The sequence below is a fragment of the Stegodyphus dumicola genome, chromosome 1 (assembly GCF_044657685.1).
Source record: "Stegodyphus dumicola isolate Sdum_Otavi_A_Nest chromosome 1, ASM4465768v1".
Classification (NCBI taxonomy): Eukaryota; Metazoa; Arthropoda; class Arachnida; order Araneae; family Eresidae; genus Stegodyphus; species Stegodyphus dumicola.
Window position 1 is genome coordinate 195,904,715 of NC_140768.1, and position 20,884 is coordinate 195,925,598.

Sequence of the window (20,884 nt, forward strand, 5' to 3'; positions counted from 1 at the left end):
GCATGACTAATTAAAAAAATAGAGAGAAAATTGAATTACAAGCTGATGTAGAAAACAAACCAAAATCATTAATGAAGAGATTGATTAAATCTGCTATTTGCATTTTGAAAATAAAATATGAGTGAAATTCCAATTTCCTTGGTCTGATGAATCACTTTTCCTGCTTTATATTGTCGATTCATAGATGTAACCGTTTTCATAGTCTTGCAAGATTAAATTATGATCAAAATAATGCTTCTGTTAAGCTCTTCTTCATTTATTGTTGTTGAAATTAATTTCTGTACTTCAGAGATTTGTTCACTGTTTTCAGACTCTGTGTCTTATCTTCATCTAAACATCAAGTTGTGGTTATCTCCAGCCATCTACTGTATGTAAAGCCTACATACAGTTGAATCCTAGCAAATGGTCTGCTGTATAAGAGTTGAATCCTGGCAAACGAGCTGCTGTAAAAATTGGTTTTTCCCATACGTATTATAAGCTAATTTCTCTTATTTCTCTATCGTTAAAGTATTCCTCTAATACATCCCTTTACCTTAGGAAGGTAGCGCTTAAAAGCTTTAGTGTGTTCAGTAAAAAAAAAAAAAAAGCAAATTTTCATTTAAATATATCTTATAGCCATAATATTTCTTCTTTTGTATTTCTGACATGAAAAATGCTTGGATATTATTATTTTTTTGTATGAGTTTATCATGAAAATAAGATTTTAAAAAGTAAGTGGTGAAATATGGTATGTTAATAATAAATTCTAATAAAGTTATTTTAATAAATTATCCATACTTTGAGTATAAAAATTATAAAGTATAATAAGTTTATATATAATATAAAGTTTAAATGTACAGAATGTGATTAAAAAAAAAGTACAGTTCTTATAGTTTTACATATGCAAATCACAAATAGACTGGTTAAAAGCAATAGAAATATAAATAATAGTAAATAACAATAATTTATAATTAATTATGAATAATAATTATCAAATTAATCATTTGATGCAACAAATTTAGCCTTTCTGAGGGATTGCTGCTAGTGGGAAAGCACCAATTGTTTTACAAAATGTGAATGATTAAATTTTTATTATTTTAATTGATACTTTTATAAGTATTTGAATTTAAATGCTTTTATGCTTTGTATTAGGCATTTGCATGGTTTAGTGATCTTCTAGTTGAGCATGCTGAAATCTTCTGGTCTTTGTTCGCTGTAGACATGGATACTGTTTTAGCTGAACAACCACCAGATACATGGGACAGTTTTCCAGTCTTCCAAGTTCTGAATGATTATCTCCGAGTTGATGGTAAAGAAATGTTTTCATAAATTTAAAATATAGGAAAATCTTATTTTTTTAATTAGTTACCAGGCATATATTGAACCCTTTAAAGAGACCTCCAAGGGTTTTGCATAATTTTGGTCTCCTGTGGAGATGGTTATCTTAGAAGAAATTATTTCTTACCATTGCGATTGTCAATTTTCAGATTGAGTTAACAGTATTCAAAGTTTTTGGAGTATGTTAAAGACAAATATTGAACTAAAAGTGTGATAAATGGTTAATTAATGGCATTATTTGAATAAAATTGCACAAAATTGTAAGGCTATTATTTGAAACTAACCAGTTATTTATGATTTTAACCAGTTTTATTTATGATAACTTCTTTCCATTTCCTCAGTAGATTGCATCAATTAGATAGTATTTAAGCTAAGTTCTTTGGATTCTAAGACAGGGCATGCTTCATATTCTTTTTGTGGTATGTTATGTTAGTTCCTGCCAGCTCTTATAAATTTGTATTTGGCTTTATGTTATTGCTGCCGATATAATGTAGCAAAACAAAAGAAAAATCTTGGGGAATAATATATTCCATACTTTTATTACATGAACTGAGTAATATTTCAAAATCTGGGAAACAGATCTTATGTGTAAAAGCAAGGTAAAAAGCTGCAAAGTCCCTACATTGTAGATTTTGTTCAGTAATTTCAAAAACAGTTGTTATGTATACAATGGAGTTAGCATACTTGATTTTATATTTTGATTAATTTTTTCTTTTTTTAAAACACTTTGAACCCCACAAATAAATCAACCATCTTTTTATTTCCTAAATTATTACTTTATTGTTTCAATTTGTTAAGCAGAATTTAGAGTTAAAAAAGTACTCCAGTCATTAATGAATTTTGATATCATTCTACTTGCTACTTAGACATTCTTAAAATATATTGGTCGTCATAATGAACTGTTTGTTTAATAGTGTTTTTTCCACTTAAAGAATTGGTATGTAGTATACTATTTACTTTACACTTTCCATACCATTGCATGCTCAAGTGTTAGTGATTGTGGTAATTAACAATTACAAAATAAATTTCATATTATCAATGTTATAAATGTCTTTGTTACATAATTTTTATTAAGTTTTGTAACTAACTATATCAGTACTTATAAACAGGAAATGGCAAACTGTTGAGAAAGGCAGTGAATATTTAAAATGTTTCATGTCGCCACTGAGTTTTTAATTAAGATAAATTACAATGCATTGAAATAAAGGAAAATTTGTGTTTCAGAAATAAATGAAAACCATTTCTCTTTCTTTTTTTTTTTTTTTAATGTGTTCTCAAGAATACTCATCCCTTTTAGAGAGGTGATTGCCATGAGAAGAATCACTATCATTTGCTTATGTTGCTAATAACATCATTACCTGTTTTTATGTGGTTACTATATTTTTGCTGTCAATAAGATGCATCAAATTGTATCAGAAATCCCAAATTTCTGATAAAATTTTCAGGGAAGGAAAAACATTATTACTGCCGCAACTTATACAGTACAACATATACAACAACATTTATTTATCTCAGAGTTGTCACTTGGCTGATGACTGACATTTATAAGTTTTGACCATTAGATAACCTCAGTTTTTCAACGTAAAATATTCCATTTTTGATTAGGCTATTTTTATTCTACAAAGTCATGGTAAAGTGTATTTGTACAAGATGCTGTATGATAATTCATAAATTGATACTTTGCAAAATATATTGATAACTGAAACTAATTCTTAGTAAAATTTAATAAAATTTGATGCAGAAGTAGCTTATTCCAAGAATGGCCAGCAAGTCAGGCATAAAGTTATTTATGGTTAATCGCAAGAGAAGACTTCCTCACTAATTTCCAACTATCATTCAAGCACAACTTAGTTGTGACTTTCGAAAGCTTACAGTTGTGGCTTCTTTAGCATCATGGTGGAAAGTGCCAGTTTGTCTTCTGGTCCAACCATTGAGAAAGCACAGGGCTGGCCCTAGCATTTTTGCCACTGTAGTCAAAACTCAAAAATTAAAAGAAAGCAGATTTATAAAAAAAGATAATGAGAAAAATACAGTCTAATCTAATTGAATTAAGGCAATAACTCTCACACAATATTTATGAAATTCTTTTTATTAGAAACACACAAACTTTAGATCTAAAGCTAATGCAAACAATACTTTGAAAACGGCAGAGAATAAAGAATACTAGTACAATATACATAGTTGAAACCTAGTTTAAAACAATCTCTTTCAAACCTTTTTTCCTGCAATATTGTGAATAACTTCTTTCAGATCTAATATATTACTCCATGGCCAACATTGCTATTCCATTAACACATTTGCTACCGATAACGCACTGGCATGCGATTCAAGTTATTACTGGTGTGGAGTGAAGGTTAGAAACTAGTTGTAAATGTGTGTGGTTTGGAATGAAAACAAAAGTTTCATTTCATGCAAAGATCATACACAAATAAGATTCTAAAATATATAGCTTGCAATAATATCTATGTAACTATCTTACAGTAAATTCATTTGTAATATATATATATATTTGTTTGTGATATAGTTCATACAAAAATAATGCATATTGTTACTTATTTTGATTCATTTTTAAATGCCACGAGCCTGCGCAAAATGTGGCATTGCAAAAATAATTTTATCTCTAGTGCCAATCACGCACTGGCGCATAGTCATAAAATTCTATGCTTAATCTTTTATTACCTCTTTTAAATCATATTTCTCATAATAAGTTGGCATGAGTACAATCTATTTCTGTGACACAGCATTTATTAGCCTTTTTTGTTTGCTAATTTTTCAGCTTTGTTGTCAAAGGATTCATCCAATCTTAATTCTTTAAAAAAGTTAATGAGCTATTTAATAAAACAGTCGCTTGGGAAAAATCTAAATCTTTTGATTGAAGTAGCTTAACGTATCAGATTAATGTGATTAAAATTTTATGCCAATTGTTGATCGAACATAAAAACTTAAATTGTTTTATTGGGATCAATAAACCATAGGCCTCATTTCGGTTCATATTACCTATTTCTACAATTTCACAAATGCTTAATAAAGCATCGTGAATATTTTCTATAGTGGTTTAAATATAAGAGCTTTAAGGTGTTTTCTTAATATGACCCACCAAAATGTCAACAATGCAAAAAATGTATATATACTTTTTTAACCATATTAAAAATTTCACTGCCTCAAAGAAATATTTTGCCATATCATTAATTACCATGTTTAATGAATGGCTGCTGCAAGGTATGTAAATGCTGTGGGATTTAAAGTTTTAAGTCTTGATTTTACTCCCAATTTGTCTCCTCATATTTGAACCGTTGTCATAACATTCACCTCTCATATTTTCTAATTTTAATTCATTTTTTTCCATCTCTTCCAATAAAACTTGAGATAATCCCTTATCTGTAGATCTTCTAATAGGAAGGAAACCCACGGAATGTTTGTTAACCCCTTGGGTACTGATTTATTTGAGAAAATATTTGCATGTGAAACGGATATAATTTTTGGTTGTGATTCATCAATATCTACTTCACTATCAGGAGTATAAAGGTAACAAAATTTATTATTTAGGTAATCACTATATTTCTAATCTTTCTTATTCTGTCATCTTTATTTTCTTTTTTATTATCCGTAAAACGTAGAAAGCTTGAAATATCAAAAAACCTATCGTGTGCTGGCAAAAATTCGATAACTTATTGCATATCTTTTTGACCAACACATATGCATTTTTGGCTTCTTTATTTGCGACATCAAGATGCATAATGCAATATAAGCTTTCATTTCATCAGAACTTACAGGAAACACCTTTTTTTTTTTTTTTTTTTTTTGTTACACAACCTTCTTTTTCTATCCCTTGTCTGGCATATCTATTCGTCTCTTCTACCAGTAGTATCCCAAAAATCTTCATTCGAGACTTCTTTCGAAACATCTAAAGGCGTAGGATTACCACCTAGTCTACGCAGGCTCAAAAGATTAATTCCAGGTATTTCAGAAAAACTTTTTATATCGGCTGCATTTTCTTCTTCCCAAATCCATTCCTCTGATACTGGTTCACGAGAAGATTCACTATCACTGCTCGATAGACATCTTGTGCGTCTTCGAAACCTTGGTTTTATATTACAATTGTCATCATTTTCTGGTTCACGAGAAGATTCACTATCACTGCTCGATAGACATCTTGCGCATCTTCGAAACCTTGATATTGTATTACAATCGTCATCATTTTCTAGTTCAATATCGTCTTCATCACCTTGGCTTTGTATTTCATTGTAATTGTCAATTTCAGGATCACTGAACAATTCTTTAGATTTCTCAAAGTCACTTTTGCTATCACTATCATAAAATATATTCCTTGTTTTTGACATAATGGGGCAGTGTATCGCAAATAATGTTCACCAAAATATTGTAATTGCCTCTTCTATTATGACTGATACAAGCTACAACGAAATGAACAGAATTGTGCCTAACCTCAAATAACGTTTTAGACACGTCATCTGCTCCTAGGGGAAACAAGTGAATGATGTCTCTCAGATGTCAAATGTACCCAAGATTTTAATTTTTGGTTTGTCATCTTAGACACATCATCCCCTCCTAGGGGTAAAAAAGTGAATGACGTGTCTCAGATGTCAAATGTACCCAAGGGGTTGATGTTGCATTCAAATCTCACATCTGATTGATCAATGGAAACATATCTTTCTGCAAATGCCGTTTGTTCAACTTTACTCGCATCAGGAGTACAATCAAAATTAACTGAATAATATTTCGCTTTTGAATTTGTTTTATAATGTAATACTTTATGTTATCATGTAACATAAAGCTAAATAATTTCATTCTGAGTGTTTTTTCCTAAATATTTTGCTGTCTTTTCTTGATTGCTGAGGATTTTATGAACATGTTTCTCAATTGTTGGGTCAAATTCAGCTAACAGCTGAACTAACTACAGAAAATTACCGATATGTTCACAAAGCTTGTCTCGCTTGTACCCCGAAATGCTAGAGAACTTTATAACCCTCATTTAAAAATAAACTCAATTTTGAATTAGCAAAAAGTTTACACCCCCCCCCCCCCAAAAAAAAAGGGGGAATCTTTCAACACTGAATATATCAGCCAATCTCTTGACACGGTTTTTTTTTTTTTTTTTTTTTTTTTAATTCTGTATTTTTAAATCATTAAATTAACTTAGAATGGTAATGGTACAACAAACAATACTAATAATAACTCAAAAAAAAAAAAAAAAAAAAAGATTTTTTCACATTCACTACACTGTAAATGTTACATAAGTTTTATCACACAATTTAAAATGGACACGAAGGATGTTGTTGCATAAACAAGACATTGTTTTAAATCAGACTTTCTTTTATCAGACGGTAAAAAGAGCTTGTTAAAAATAAACAAATACCCACTACCCAGAACAGAGGCATGCCTGAATATTGCTGCCATAGGCCATTGCCTACCTAGCCTACTGCCTAAGGCCAGCTCTGGAGAGCAGGAAAGTGGTGTCTTATATCACCTGTCATCTGCTCACTGTCCAATATGCCATCTAATGGGCTCCTCAACCCATCCTTTTTTTATTTCTGGTTTAGCAAACAATGCACAAGTTAGCATTTCTGTGTTTCTCATTTAGTATTTAGTTTTCACCATAGTAGTAACACTGTGTTAACATTTCTAAAAAATGTGTCAATTTTTCATAACATTAATGCCATGCTAAAATGTAAGTACCATCTTTCTGTGTTTTAAATGCAAAAATCTAAGTAACCCCTTTCTGTGTTTTAAATTAAAATTGTCTGCTTGTATATTTCTTTTGCATTTATCATTGTCATGAAGAATGGGGACTTGATTACATTTTGAGGAATAATAAATGCTGTAGTTTAATATGCAGTGCTTTCCTAGCCATTACTAAAAAAGGTAATCTGGAGTGGCAATTTTTAATTAACAGAACAAATATAAAACAGATTATCCACAGAACAGAGAGAATAAATAAAATTGAGGATACTAAGCCTCTTAAGAGCTCAACAAAAGTTTTTGAAAAGTTCATGTTTGAAATCATGGGCAGTGACTATTGCATCAGTCAAAATATTTATATAATATAGGTCATATATATACAATATAGGTCATATTTTAACAACAAAAAAAAGTTTAACCCATGTTCTGATGGGAAATTTATAAAAGAAGCTTTCTTGAAAATGTCAGATTCACTTTTTAATGATTTTAAATATAAGTTTGAAATTGTTCTTGCAATTAAAGGTCTATAATTATCTTGAAAAGCTGTGATGCAATGGGTTGAGAAAATGAATGGAAAATATAAGAAAATGGCAACAACGTTAATGTGTATTTGTGTTTTTCCCTTTAGTTTCATGAATTGCCGGATATAAATGACACAGCATAGTTGCTTATCTTTATTCATTTGCTTTTAAAGATAATAAATCTAAAAAAAATTGTTAGATATGATTTCTTTGAAAGAACGATCTAGAGATGTAAATATATTCAACTGTTTTAATGATTTTGAAGCTACCAGTTTTTAATCAGTTCCTCTTAAAAATAGCAGTAGTCATAGGCCACATAAATAGATTTATAGCTGTATGCCATAATGATGATGATGAATTCTCATGTTTCTTTTGCTACAGTTGCATAATTCACCTACAAAAATGAACATTGTGTTCAAAATTGTTAATTCCATAAAAAGAAGTTTCTTTAAAAAGCATTTCATCCAACTGCAGTGTGATAAAGAACAGCCATTATTATGATTACATATCGAAATAAGGTGGTTAAGTGGAAGTAAATTTTGTGATTTAATAACTGAGATTTAAAAAAAGAGAGAGAGAGAGAGAAAGAAGAGAAGAAAAAGAAAAAAATTCAAAGAACAAGATCAGTAAGATCCAGATTTAAAGGATGAAACTTTCGGAGTTACTTTCCATTTCTTATCGATTTAACATTTAAATTAAGAGCTGCATGGAAACAAAAAAAAAAAACAAGGCAGTAGCATTATTATGTACAAAACAAAATTTATCATGCTCGTAAAAAACCTTTAACAAATTTAATCACTTTGTGTATGTGCCCTCTCACTGACAAAAGCAGCAAAATTTTAATTGTAACATTAAAATATTATCACAACAGAAATGCTTAAATTTTCTCAAATTATCATGCAGTATCACAATATCTCACAGTAGTTATCTTTTAACTACTTAAATGTACAATAGAACGTAATTCAAAACAGCTAAAGAACGCTAATCCGCGAATTCGCTACAATCAACAAGAGCAGTTTTCTAAACAACAATAAATTAAGCAACTACTACAAACTGAGATGTTTTCCTCCTTTTATAAGCTTTTAAAATCACGCGCTAGAATTTTCCAGTACTTTCTCGAAATCAAAAAGAGATATTTATTTATTTAACGCACGCGCTCTTGTATTTTTAATTTTTCCGGCTTAGCTTTCTTTTAATATTCGTCACGCGCTGCACTGCGTGAGAAATAAAACCATTTAATTTATAATTGAACTAACATTAGCTTTTTAAATACCAAATTCGTAACACTGTCCCCTTCCCAAGGACTGCACGTCCCGGGCAGTACAATCCCTGGACAGGAAGCTAAACTTACAACTGTGGCATAAATGCAACTGAGGTATAAACATTACATTACAATATCAAACAATATAAACAATAAATGCAATAACTAACTTAAACAAATCAAATGCTATCAAATACTAAATACAAAACAAAAACTAAATACAAATCAAATACTAAATGCAAATCAAATACTAAATACAAATCAAATACTAAATACACATTTATAAACAAAAAGGACCATGGTCTGATACTATTTACAATTATTTACATTATGTACTATGGCCATAGTAATAAGCTAACCTGTCGTAAAAGTTCGAAGACTCACGGATCCGAACCACGACGTCATTCGTGTTCAGCACTGTATATGGATCATCCGAAGGTGACTGTAGTTTAGGACTGAGTCCTTTTCGTTGAATCGGGTTCCACAACCTCGCCTTGTCTCCTTTGTTGGATCTATGTCCAGTAGCTCTCTTGTTGTATCTGGTCTTCACTTTCTCCGTCGCCAAGTTCACTCGCTTTCATGCGAAACGGGGCATCACTTCAAAACGACCCTGGACATCTTGGATGTGTTCCTTAGGCAATGAAGGCGCATCCGTAGGGCGACTAAACAGGCGGTCACAAGGCAGACGAAGGTCTCGACCGAAGAGCTTCTGGGATGGAGAATAGCTGGTAGTCTTGCGTTTCTTTTCGACCCTGGTATGATTTCGGCAGCTTCCCGAGCTGGATCTTTCGGACAAGGCGTCGACATTTCCAGGCGAGGATCCCTTTTGAGGATGGATAGTCATGCCATCAGATGCTGAAATCAGTTTGTTGTTTTTCAAGTCTAAGGAAAAATTGTATTTCCTTAAAAAGTCCAATCCGAGTATGCATGGATCTGTAATATCCGCCACATATGCCGTGTGATGGTAGGCGGCACTTCCAAATGTGATTTTCACGTTTAACTTCCCAGCTATGTCGATCTTTTCACCAGACGCAGTCTGAAGGGTAACACAGGATGGCGTCCAAATAAGTTTATCTTTAAACTGTTCAGCTAAATCTTTCCTAATGATGGTAACATTAGCTCCTGTGTCAATGATCATATTGCAAGGAACTCCATCGATATTCCCATTGATGGACAGTCCGTTATTGTTGCCACTCACTGTAGAGATCTTAAGCGCTTTAAAACAGGGTTTTTCATTATCTGGCAACCTCCGTTCCTTGATATGGTCATTAATTTTTTCCTGCGTCGTTGCTCAGAAATCTTCTCAATTTTCGTACCCTGGGGTGTTCTGCAATTCTTTCGTACGTGGCCTTCAGCTCCACAGTTCCAGCACTTTACAGTCGGTTTCTTGTCACCAATATTCTGTCTCAAGGCGTTCAGTTGTCTAGTTAAATCGTCTAGACGAGCAGTGACAGAATTTCCCTCGTTTCTCTTGGGCACTCCGTAAATGCGAGGTGGGACAGCCTTTCAACATCCGCGGTGAGTTCCTGGAGTGATTCGTTGGGCTTTTGTTGACAGGATTTTAATTGAAGCCTGCTGTAGTCCTTTAAACACTTCTCGCCAAAGCGCCGGATAGAGCTTCGAAATCTAGCCTTTGATTTTCGGGAAGCGTCTGCAGGATATCCGCTGCGTCTGCTCTCAGAGAAGCGGCGAGATGACAGGCCTTAGCTTGGGAATCCCATCCATTCGCATCCGCAACGATAGAAAATTGTGTCCTATACACCTGCCAGGAGGTCTTCCCATCATATGTAGATAGTTTCAGAATGGAACGAGCAGGCATCGATAAAAATTTGAAACCTTCAGAATTGTTTCCTACCGTCGCTATGCACTTCTTTAGGCTGTCAACTTCTTTGGCGACGGCAGCAGAAACCCTATCATCAATTTGTTGTTCGACGGCAGAAACTCTCTCTTCTATATGTTCTTTTACAGGAGAAATTCTTTCTTCTACTTGTTCTTTTACCGAAGAAACTCTTTCTTCTATTTGTCCAACTTTAGTTTCAACCGCGTCTATTCTGCCTTCCATAGCCTCAAATTTATTTTCTATTACGCAGGTAATTTCTCTTTTCATTTCGTCCTGACCTGCTTTCATCTCATTTTTAAGAGATTTCATCTCTTCCTTAACGGATTCCTGCCCCAATTTCATTTCTTCCTTAACGGAGGTGACGGCCCCTTCCATCTTTCCTTGGCTTGATTTCATCTCTTCTTTCATTTCTTCTTTAAACGAGGCAAAGGCTGTTATCAATTGCCTTAACTGCTCTTCCATCGCTCTTGTTATTGGCATTCAAATCCCACTTCTGACACCAAAAATTGTTGCGTGCGTACAGGTTCGTTATGAAATGAATGCACAAGTCCGATGAAAAATGAACAAAAATTTATTATTATCACAACAGAAATGCTTAAATTTTCTCAAATTATCATGCAGTCTCACAATATCTCACAGTAGTTATCTTTTAACTACTTAAATGTACAATAGAACGTAATTCAAAACAGCTAAAGAACGCTAATCCGCGAATTCGCTACAATCAACAAGAGCAGTTTTCAAAACAACAATAAATTAAGCAACTACTACAAACTGAGATGTTTTCCTCCTTTTATAAGCTTTTAAAATCACGCGCTAGAATTTTCCAGTACTTTCTCGAAATCAAAAAGAGATATTTATTTATTTAACGCACGCGCTCTTGTATTTTTTATTTTTCCGGCTTAGCTTTCTTTTAATATTCGTCACGCGCTGCACTGCACGAGAAATAAAACCATTTAATTTATAATTGAACTAACATTAGCTTTTTAAATACCAAATTCGTAACAATATGTTGTAGAAATTAAAAAGGAGATTGAAGATTTGGTACTTTCTGATCATTTGTACCTCCACCCAAAAGTCGCAAACTCTTTGCTGACTTTATACAGCATTCACTAGGTAATTGCAAATTCATTTTTTGCCAAGCTAATGCATAAAAGTTAACAGCCAGTCGCGAAATTCCATACAAGAGAGGAGCATTGCATTAGCAAATTCCATACAAGAGAATCATTCAATAAAAATTTTAAAAAAATTAAAAACTTGAACAATAAAATGCTTGCCTTTTTTGAAGAATCATTTTTTACACCATTCTTTCCACATGCACTGCAATCCTATTTTAGCTTCAAAAAGCATCAGAGAGTAACATAGACTTCATATAACTTCAGAATAACATTATATAACTTCACCTTTGCATACCACCTAGTGGCATGTGCTACACATATACCTGGCTCTGCCACATAAATGCTTTTTGGCAACATCATGGCTTGCCAAATAATTATTTTGGTGACATCTTTGCCTTGTGAATACGTTTTTGTGACTTTTTGGTGGAGGTACAGGTAATCAGAAAGTACAGGGTCTGATTTCATGATTTTGAAAAGTTATTCTGAAATATTTGTCTTTTCCTTTTAAGAGGGATTTAAATGTAAAACATATTGCTGCAAACATTTCTGACACATATAATATTGAAGGAAAAAAGTATTAGAAAATGGCATTATAACTCCACAGACTACTGTAACTGCACATATTAGAAAATTTGAGAAAGATTTTTAAAAGTATGTTAGTCAGAAATGTATCCCAGTATTGCGAAATGTAACAAACATATCTGCTGTTGTTTTTTATATGTATACTTAATGTGAATCAACTTTTTCATATGTTAACTTTTCAGTTTGCAAAGGATGAACATCTTTCTTTACTTATTGATGTCCACACTGAAGGTTAATCATCTTTGTCTGAATGCTGACCAAAATGCAAATGCTTGGTTGGAGACTTGCAGACAGAGATTTTTTTTTATTAATGATAACATAACAAAATAAAATTTAATCTACATTTTCTCTATGGCTAATTTTAAATTAATAAATATTATTAATAAAATATCATGTTTATGTAATACCTGTCTCCCATTTTCACTTGTTGGTTTTCACTTATTGTACACAAAACAGAAGTTTGAATGTGTTAAAAGTTGAAATTTTAGTAGGTAGATCTGAACATATTTTTAAGAAAAAACATTGATCCTGTGTGTACAGAAGTTGGCCATTTCTGGCTTATTCCCCAGAGAAATTGTTTGCTGATTTGTTGTTTGCGCAACACATGTGTGTTTGATTGTACATTCAGTGTGACCAGCTTAGTATTGTGTAATCTCTTGAAGACCCCTAACCATATTTGCAGTCAGTACATAACTACATAACTTGGCAAAGCCTCGCTAATGGCTAAAATATTCTACACTCCTAGCATTTTATTATTGGACATTACACAATCACAAAATATTATTTTAACAAAATTTGGTGTAACAATTTGTAAATTATTCAAAGCATTAAATTTGTGTGATATTATTTTGTTTTGAATTATAATCATTGATTTTCAGTTTTTAGACCATTTGTTTGTTTAATCCATCAGCATGCCATAAATCTCCCTACAATTATTATATATATAGTAGTTCTCCTGAATGCTAATTAAATGAATTGGATCTTTTTACGATTTATCCAGAATGTGTCTTAGAATTTATATAAAGATAGTTTCATATGTAAACAGGTTTTCATAATTTAGTGTTTCATGATTACTAGAATTACGAGGGCTGTCTGAAAAGTTTACGACTTTAATATGTAGATGGCAACTCAAGTCAACAGAAGTGGGGGAACTTGTTTGGCCATTACTTGAAAACTACCAATCAAAATTTCAGCTATTTTGAATGTGAATTTTTTGTTTGGCAATTACTTTTATGAGTTGATGTGGCCGTGTTTGTAAAAATGGAAAAAAATTGAATATCGTGCTGTCATTAGCTACCTGTTTATGAAAGGTAAAACACCTACGGATTAAAGAGGAGTTGGACACAGTGTACTGGGACTCTGTACCATCATTTACTACTATGAAATTTTGGGCAATTTAATTTAAACGTGGCCATACCAGCTTGGATGATGATGGACGTTCAGGGCGGCCGAAACTGCAACCACTGACTAAAACATCGCTAAAATACACCATGATGACCCTCGAATCATGGTTAGAGAGAAGCAGAGGCTATTAGCATGTCCAAAGAATGTGTTTGCCTCATATTGAACCAAGATTTGGATATGCATAAGCTGGCTGCTCGTTGGGTGGCGTGTTTGCTCACTTTGGACCGAAAACGTGTCCAAATGAATATTTGTATCTTCTGTTAGCACAATAAATTGGAATGTTTTTTACTATTAATCACTGTAGATGAAACCTGGATTCATTATTACAGCCCAGAAACAAAAACACAGTCAAAACAGTGGACTGCAAATGGAGAATCAGCTCCAAAAATGGCAAAAAAAAATGTTCCTTCTGCTGGGAAAGTGATGGTAACAGTTTTGTGGGACAGCCATGGGATTGTCTCAATAGATTATCTTAAAAAGGGAAAACCATTACTGCAGCATACTATGCAACACTACTTAAGAAGATGAAGGCAGAAATTGTGGAAAAACGGCCGCATTTGCAAAAGAAAATAATTTTGTTTCACCAAGAGAGTGCTCCATCTCACACCTCAGCAGTTGCAATAGCAAAAATTAATTGATTACAATTTAAACTGCTTGACCACCCACCCTGTTCACCACACCCAGCACAAAGTGATTGTTTTTTTTTTTTTTTTTTTTTTTGTTGTTGTTGTTGTTGTTGTTGTTGTTGTTGTTGTTCCCTAAGCTAAAAGCATTTGAAAGGCAAACATTTTCGTCAAATCAGTAGATTTTACCGAGAAAGATTCCACATATTATTTGGCGCGTTAAAAGGATGAGAGCATCGCTGGAGAAAATTTATAGACTTACAAGGAGACTATGTCGAAAAATAAAGGTAATTTTGGAGAAAAAATATCTTGTTACTTTGTTAGGTCAGAAACTTTTCAGACAGCCTACATATACTGAACTAATTTTATACTGAAACCTGAAAGCTAATAATATGTTAGTACTTAAACAATAATTAATTCAAAGTAGAAAAACAAGTACTGTTTATTCTGTAGTACTTACTTAATAAGACATGTGTTTAATTTCTTAAACTTAATCTAGCGATTCATAATTTTTCCCCAATTTATAAATAAAACTATACTTGAAAATTAAGTACGCAAGTATATTAGATCCTAAACTCTCATATTCCTTTGTCTTATTGATCACTATAACGAAGATTTGAGAGAGAGTAATCACTAGTGTGAATGATAGAATTATAGTTACTTAAAATCATTTCCTAAAATTAATTTTTTATTATCAGTGAATACTCTCACTATTGTGTTAAGAAATGTATGTGTATGTTTTGTAATTTATTAAAGGAAATACCACGGACATTTTGAATTATTTAATCTAACTTTAAATTAATACAGTGTGATCCAAAAACTGTGCACATGAAACTTTTAAAAATTGTGGAAATTTCAAAATGAGTATTAATGGCAAGTTGTTTCAGTGGATGTGCATTTTATGCCGTTACCTTTCAAAACCATTTGTTCTGTCAGAGGTGGAAATGAGTTTCTCTCAATAAGAATGAGAGTAATAATGAATAATTCAATTTTATGCTTGAGTGTTACTTTGTGATGCATTTCTGCAGAAAAGTTGTTGATACATTTAAAGAGATCTTCCAAAATGTTCGTGGGCCTAACCAGCCAATAATTTTCTGCATAGCATCCTTATTTCGAGAAATTGGTAGTGTTTACTGTAAGAAATGAAACTGCTGCTTGCCTCTTCAGAGTTCTGACAAAAGCCAAGAATAATATGTTGCAGTCATCAATAAAGAGTGTGAGGAAGATGGAATCACATTCAAATCTATGCATTATGAAGTAGTGCATAAATTTGATAATTTTAAGCCACTTGCATTGTATGAAACACTTTTAAATTGAATGCATCATGTGTTTTACATTTATGAAATAAAATAGTAAATAATACTCATAATAAAGAGGTTGATATTGAAGCAGTTCACTTAAATAAGCTTCTCAGTATTCTAACATCATATATGCACATTTTAAATTCTAAATAAAACATTCTGTTTCATCATACCAAATATAATATAGTGGGCTGCCAATAAAAGTTTATTGTCATATTTGAATTTTGTGCCCGTAATAAAAACAAACAAATCACATATGGTATATTGAGCAAAGAAGTCTACGAACAAAATTGTCATTTTTTATATGCTTTCTTTTCATTGCATTCCAAATTCCAGTAGTTTTTATACATAAACTGGAATATTTTTTGCCTTAAACTCAATTTTAAAATATGCCCTTTTAAGATTGCTTGCAGTTTAAGAAATTGCAATAAAATTTCTGAAGGATTGTAATATTTTCAACAAAGAACAATGCTTTTTAAGTCTATTTTTAAAACAATTGCCATAAAGTTTCTGCCAAAATAATGAGAAAATCTTGTTTTTAGGTAGGTTTATTGATTTGTTTCCAGGGTAAATAATGATATGTATAATAATAGTATTGAATCATCTGGAAATTCTTCACTTTTTCAAATTGAAGCATGTTTTCTTCCAATTATTTTGTTACTTTTCAAAAGGAGAGATCATGATCAAGGCAGATGTTTAAATATGCTCCCCCTTTGCTCGTGTTGCATAATTCTAGCATGTTTTATGGCATAAGTGCTTTTTCTGATGACACATTTTGAAGGTGGTTTGAAATGCTTTAAGCATGGAAATTTTAGCCTTCAATCTGATGCCTTCTTTGGATGACCATCCTTTGTAAATAAGGATCTATTAAAAGAAGCTATCTCTTAACTTCAACAGTATACAGTTCAGAAACTATCAGACAAACTAAATATTCCTACAATACATAATCATTTGAAGCAGATTATGTATAGCAGAAAATCATTTGAAGCCACTACAATGTGTGGGTGCCTGATGCTTTAACAGGGCAGAATATACTTGCTTGAGTTTCAGCATGTGATTCTTTGCTGAAAAGAAATCAAAAAGCTTATTTCTTGAAACAGCTCATAACTAGAGATTACGAAGTGGGTACTCTACGGTAATGTTACAAGAAAAATATCATGGGACAAGCCAAAAAGGAACCCCTTTAGTAGCTTCAAGAAGGGGGTTGCATCCCAAAAAAGTAATGCTATGTGTAAGGTGAAACTATAAAGGAACTGCATACTATGAATTATTGTATTAGCAATAAATTCAGAAAACTACCATTTCCAAGTGTCAGTTTTAAAAGCTGGAATTAAAGTGCCTAAAACTGACCAATTGCCAAGGTGTTCTCTTCCATCGTGAGAATTCTGATGACATTTTGATGAATATCAGGCAAAAGACATATTTTGTATGATTCAGTTGTTTTGTGTCACCCATTTCCCCACATTCACTAGATCTTGCCTTCACAGATTTTCATATCTTCTGGTAACTTCTATGTTCTTTGAACAGCCTGGAGTTCACTTCTTTGGATACAACCAAACAATATTTTTATAAATTCTTTATGAATAAATCCATTGACTTTTTTAAGAAATGGATTTTCCATTTGCCATAGAGCTTTAAGAATAAATTCCTTGACTTTTTAAAAAAAGAATTTTTCATTTGCCAGAGAGATGGTAAAATGTCAAATAAAATAGTGCTTATATGACTCAGTGAAATTTTCTTATGTTTTTGTGCTGCTTCATTTTTATTATGAAAACACTGCATGTTTTTTCATATTATTGAATGTATAATAATGTTATGTAGCAGATAATTTTTGCAATAAGCCATCATTCTTTTTCTCCTTAGCTCAGTCAAATTAACACAAAAAAAGCGCATGTGGTGGAAGAAAAATCGTAGAGTTTTGGAAATGGTCTTAAATGCTTCCTTTAGACTTGGGGTTGATGGATGTAAATAGTCCCCGAGGGTGGAGGATGAGGGGTTTAAAGGTACCTTTTTTCAGTTTTTCACTTGAATCTTGGATACTGTGACTCTTACAAAAAATACTCCATATATAAAATTGAAGCTGAAAAAATTTCCTACAAAATGGTTTTATGCATTTTTTCTCAAGGATGTACGGTTGCTGAGCTATAAGCTTCTGAAAGGGGGATGCTAAGTCAAATTGTAAATTCCAGCTTTCAAAATCCTTCAAAACTAATTTAATTTGTATACAATAAGTGTTTATATGGAAACGCTTACTGTATACAAATATATTTATATATATATTTTATAGTGTGTATAGAAAACAAATTTAAAGTTTTACAGAAGAGATGAATGGTATGATGTTGCGACAAAGAAGGGAAGAGGGACTGAGATGCCTTCCCAAACTGGAGGGTGTTTTTTGTTCTCTTTCTTTGTTGTTCAAGTTACATGCATAATCACAAAGGCTACAGATGTTTTCATATACACTTTGCTCTGTTTGGATGAAACTGCTCTATGGAAGTTATAATTGGCCACCTGCAATATACAAAATGCATTTATTACCTTCAAGACATGTGTTTTCTTCCCATTCCCAGAACTTTTAAGATTTCACCAAATACTTCGCTGTGAGCAAATCAGATTTATCTGGATCTAGAAACTAGTCTGATATGACAATAGAGCTTACTTTAGTGTGCGACATAAAGGCCCATAGAGGGCTGAAAAAAGGGTGAGGGACAGCGGAGTCTGTATTAGTTAAGTGGATTGGTGGAGCAGCTACATATATATCAATTTGCTCTGCTTTGGAAGACTGCTGGCTTGCACTTCTCTACAGAGGAGCAACATGTAGACCATGCATCTCGGCAGAGAAGAGATGATGATGATGATAGATATAAGATATTTTTTTTCCCTCAGCATCCTCCCTTTCCAGAGACACAAGCATTAGTTTCCTTTGCAGCACATGTTCATTGTCAACCGTGATGTAAATTGCCACAAAGCCTTACAAGAAGGCAAGGTTAGAATGAAGATGATAGAACAAAAGTTTGGGGAAATAAAACAGGCTCAAAATGACAGTCTCATCACTGGCCCCCCATGTGCAGTACTATCAAAAGAAATGGTCCTATGAATGAATATCAAAATTGACAACATTGTGGAGGTGGTTGATCCTCTTCTAATATTCGAATGAGTAGCTATTTCCGAGAAGAATGACGAAGGTCTAAAAGACCTTCTCCATTACAAAGCTGGATCCTTATCCATTATATCTATTTAATGAAAAAGATATGCAAAAGACTAAGAAGTCTGCATTATACGATATTTTTCCCGTTCACCCAGTTATTCCAGACCTCAAGCTTTACTGCAATGTGATTTATGGCAGATTTCTTCTTCATTGAGTCAGGTGAAGTTTAGGATCAACCTTCTCAGTGATATTTAATCAATATGTGATTTCCATAAAAAAAAACACTAAGGTTGTGAAGGTTGCACTGTCATTTTTATGGTGATTCTGATACAGTTAACAGCACAAAATGTGCAGAACAAAAACATTGAACCACCACCATCACTGCATCAGTCGATATTGACTTTATTCAGAGATGGCAATTATGGCTCAACAACAACACTTTTTAACCTGGGATCATGCGCGCCAGTATGAGTTACATAAACGTGTGCACTGGGTACAAAAGGCCCGATTTGTGATTTTTGATGAAAATATTATAAATCTTCAGAAAAAATGTTACATCTTTGCTAATAATAAATTTTATGATCAAATTTAAAAGCTATGCACATTAAAATTTTTTATTTCTTCAATTGCTTTTATGAAGTAAAATTTCTTAAAAGAATACAAAATCATATTATATATTAGCATAGGAAAAATATAGTATGCCTTTTATCTGTATCAATTCTCATTTTCTTCATTAGCATTATAGACACAGAGAGCAAATGCAACAACAAATGCTAGCAGCACATTGAAGAAAGTGTTTTCATGGATTCCAAATAAAAATATTTTTCACGTTCGACAAAGCACTTTGTCGTTTTTCTGTGTTTTTTCGCAGGGCAAACACTGCATTGTTTTCCTTTTCTTTTTTCTTTTGTTTCAGATCATTTTCCCCAGATATATATTAATTTTATGTCTCACTCTCATTTTCAGAATTTATATCATTGTCTGAATCAGTATCATGTGAACTAAAAGTTCATGATCAATTCCATCCTCATTTTCTTCAATACGTTCTTTGCCAGTTGATACATCTAATTACTTTTACAAAAGTTCTTTGTTGTAAGATAAGTTACATGACATGTTTGCTGCTTTCTATACTATCTCAAATCATTTATGTAATAACAACACAAATAGGCATGCTGGGTCTAAAAAACCCGATGCGATCAAAATCAAGACTCCGAGTCAAAGCCTCAGAGGAAAAACTTTGGAAACATAAAGAGGTCAACGTAAGACACGACTACACTGACCTCAACACTTTGTGTGAAATAGGCGTGCTTTCAGAAAGGTTTGTTTAATTGTGCGGGTCCATTGAACCCAGTGTGTGCGCTCACGGGTTAAATAATGAAAACAATAAGGCCAGGTTCATTACTACACTGACTCAGAAAATGATTGCTGAGGGAGTTGGAATCAGACAGGCTGATGTTGATAAGACGATAGCGAAGTTTGCGTTGAAAAATGCATAATCTGGTTGTTCTACTGCTGTCATCGGCACGGATCTGGATCTGATGGTCCTGCTGATTGCTTTAGCTCAAAGGGAACAAGAGGTAAAGTTTTCCAAATCAGGGTAGTGGAATGAGGAAAGCAGAACTTATTTCACCACAGAATTGCAGGAACATGACTTTGCCAAGAGCATCTTGTTCATTCACAGTTTTAGTGGCTGTGATAAAACCTCTGCAATTTTGCAAAACAACAAGTCATCGATTGCTAAATTATTTATGAAGAACAGCAATGCATCTCCCACATCTTCCTCCACATGTTCCTAGCAATGTACAAACCATATTAACAAAACTGGGCAAACAGCGCTAATTAGCCTTCCTAAAATCCACCACAAGGGTAGCACCAGACCTCTCCTTTCTACCACCAACTAAAGGCTGTGCACTGCAACACTCATGGACATTCTATTCACAAGTTCAAGAATACTGCTACCTACTGTTTGGGGTTGGATGCTCAACACTTGCCTACTTTGTATCATGCTGCCCCAGCTGCTCTATCAGCAATATTCTGCAGCTGCACAAAAGGCTGTTGTACATGCTGTGGATGCC

General features: G+C 32.9%; 1 protein-coding gene across 8 annotated transcripts in view; it reads left to right on the plus strand.

Annotated features, from left to right (window-relative positions):
* Positions 1-20,884, plus strand: part of Cadps (calcium-dependent secretion activator 1) — a 295,482-nt gene that overhangs the window by 195,574 nt on the left and 79,024 nt on the right. For all 8 annotated transcript variants that reach the window (XM_085824507.1, XM_085824512.1, XM_085824515.1 and 5 more), the window contains one exon: positions 1,132-1,288. In XM_085824507.1, the coding sequence (XP_085680633.1) occupies positions 1,132-1,288 (157 nt within the window). The remainder of the gene's footprint in view (positions 1-1,131; positions 1,289-20,884) is intronic.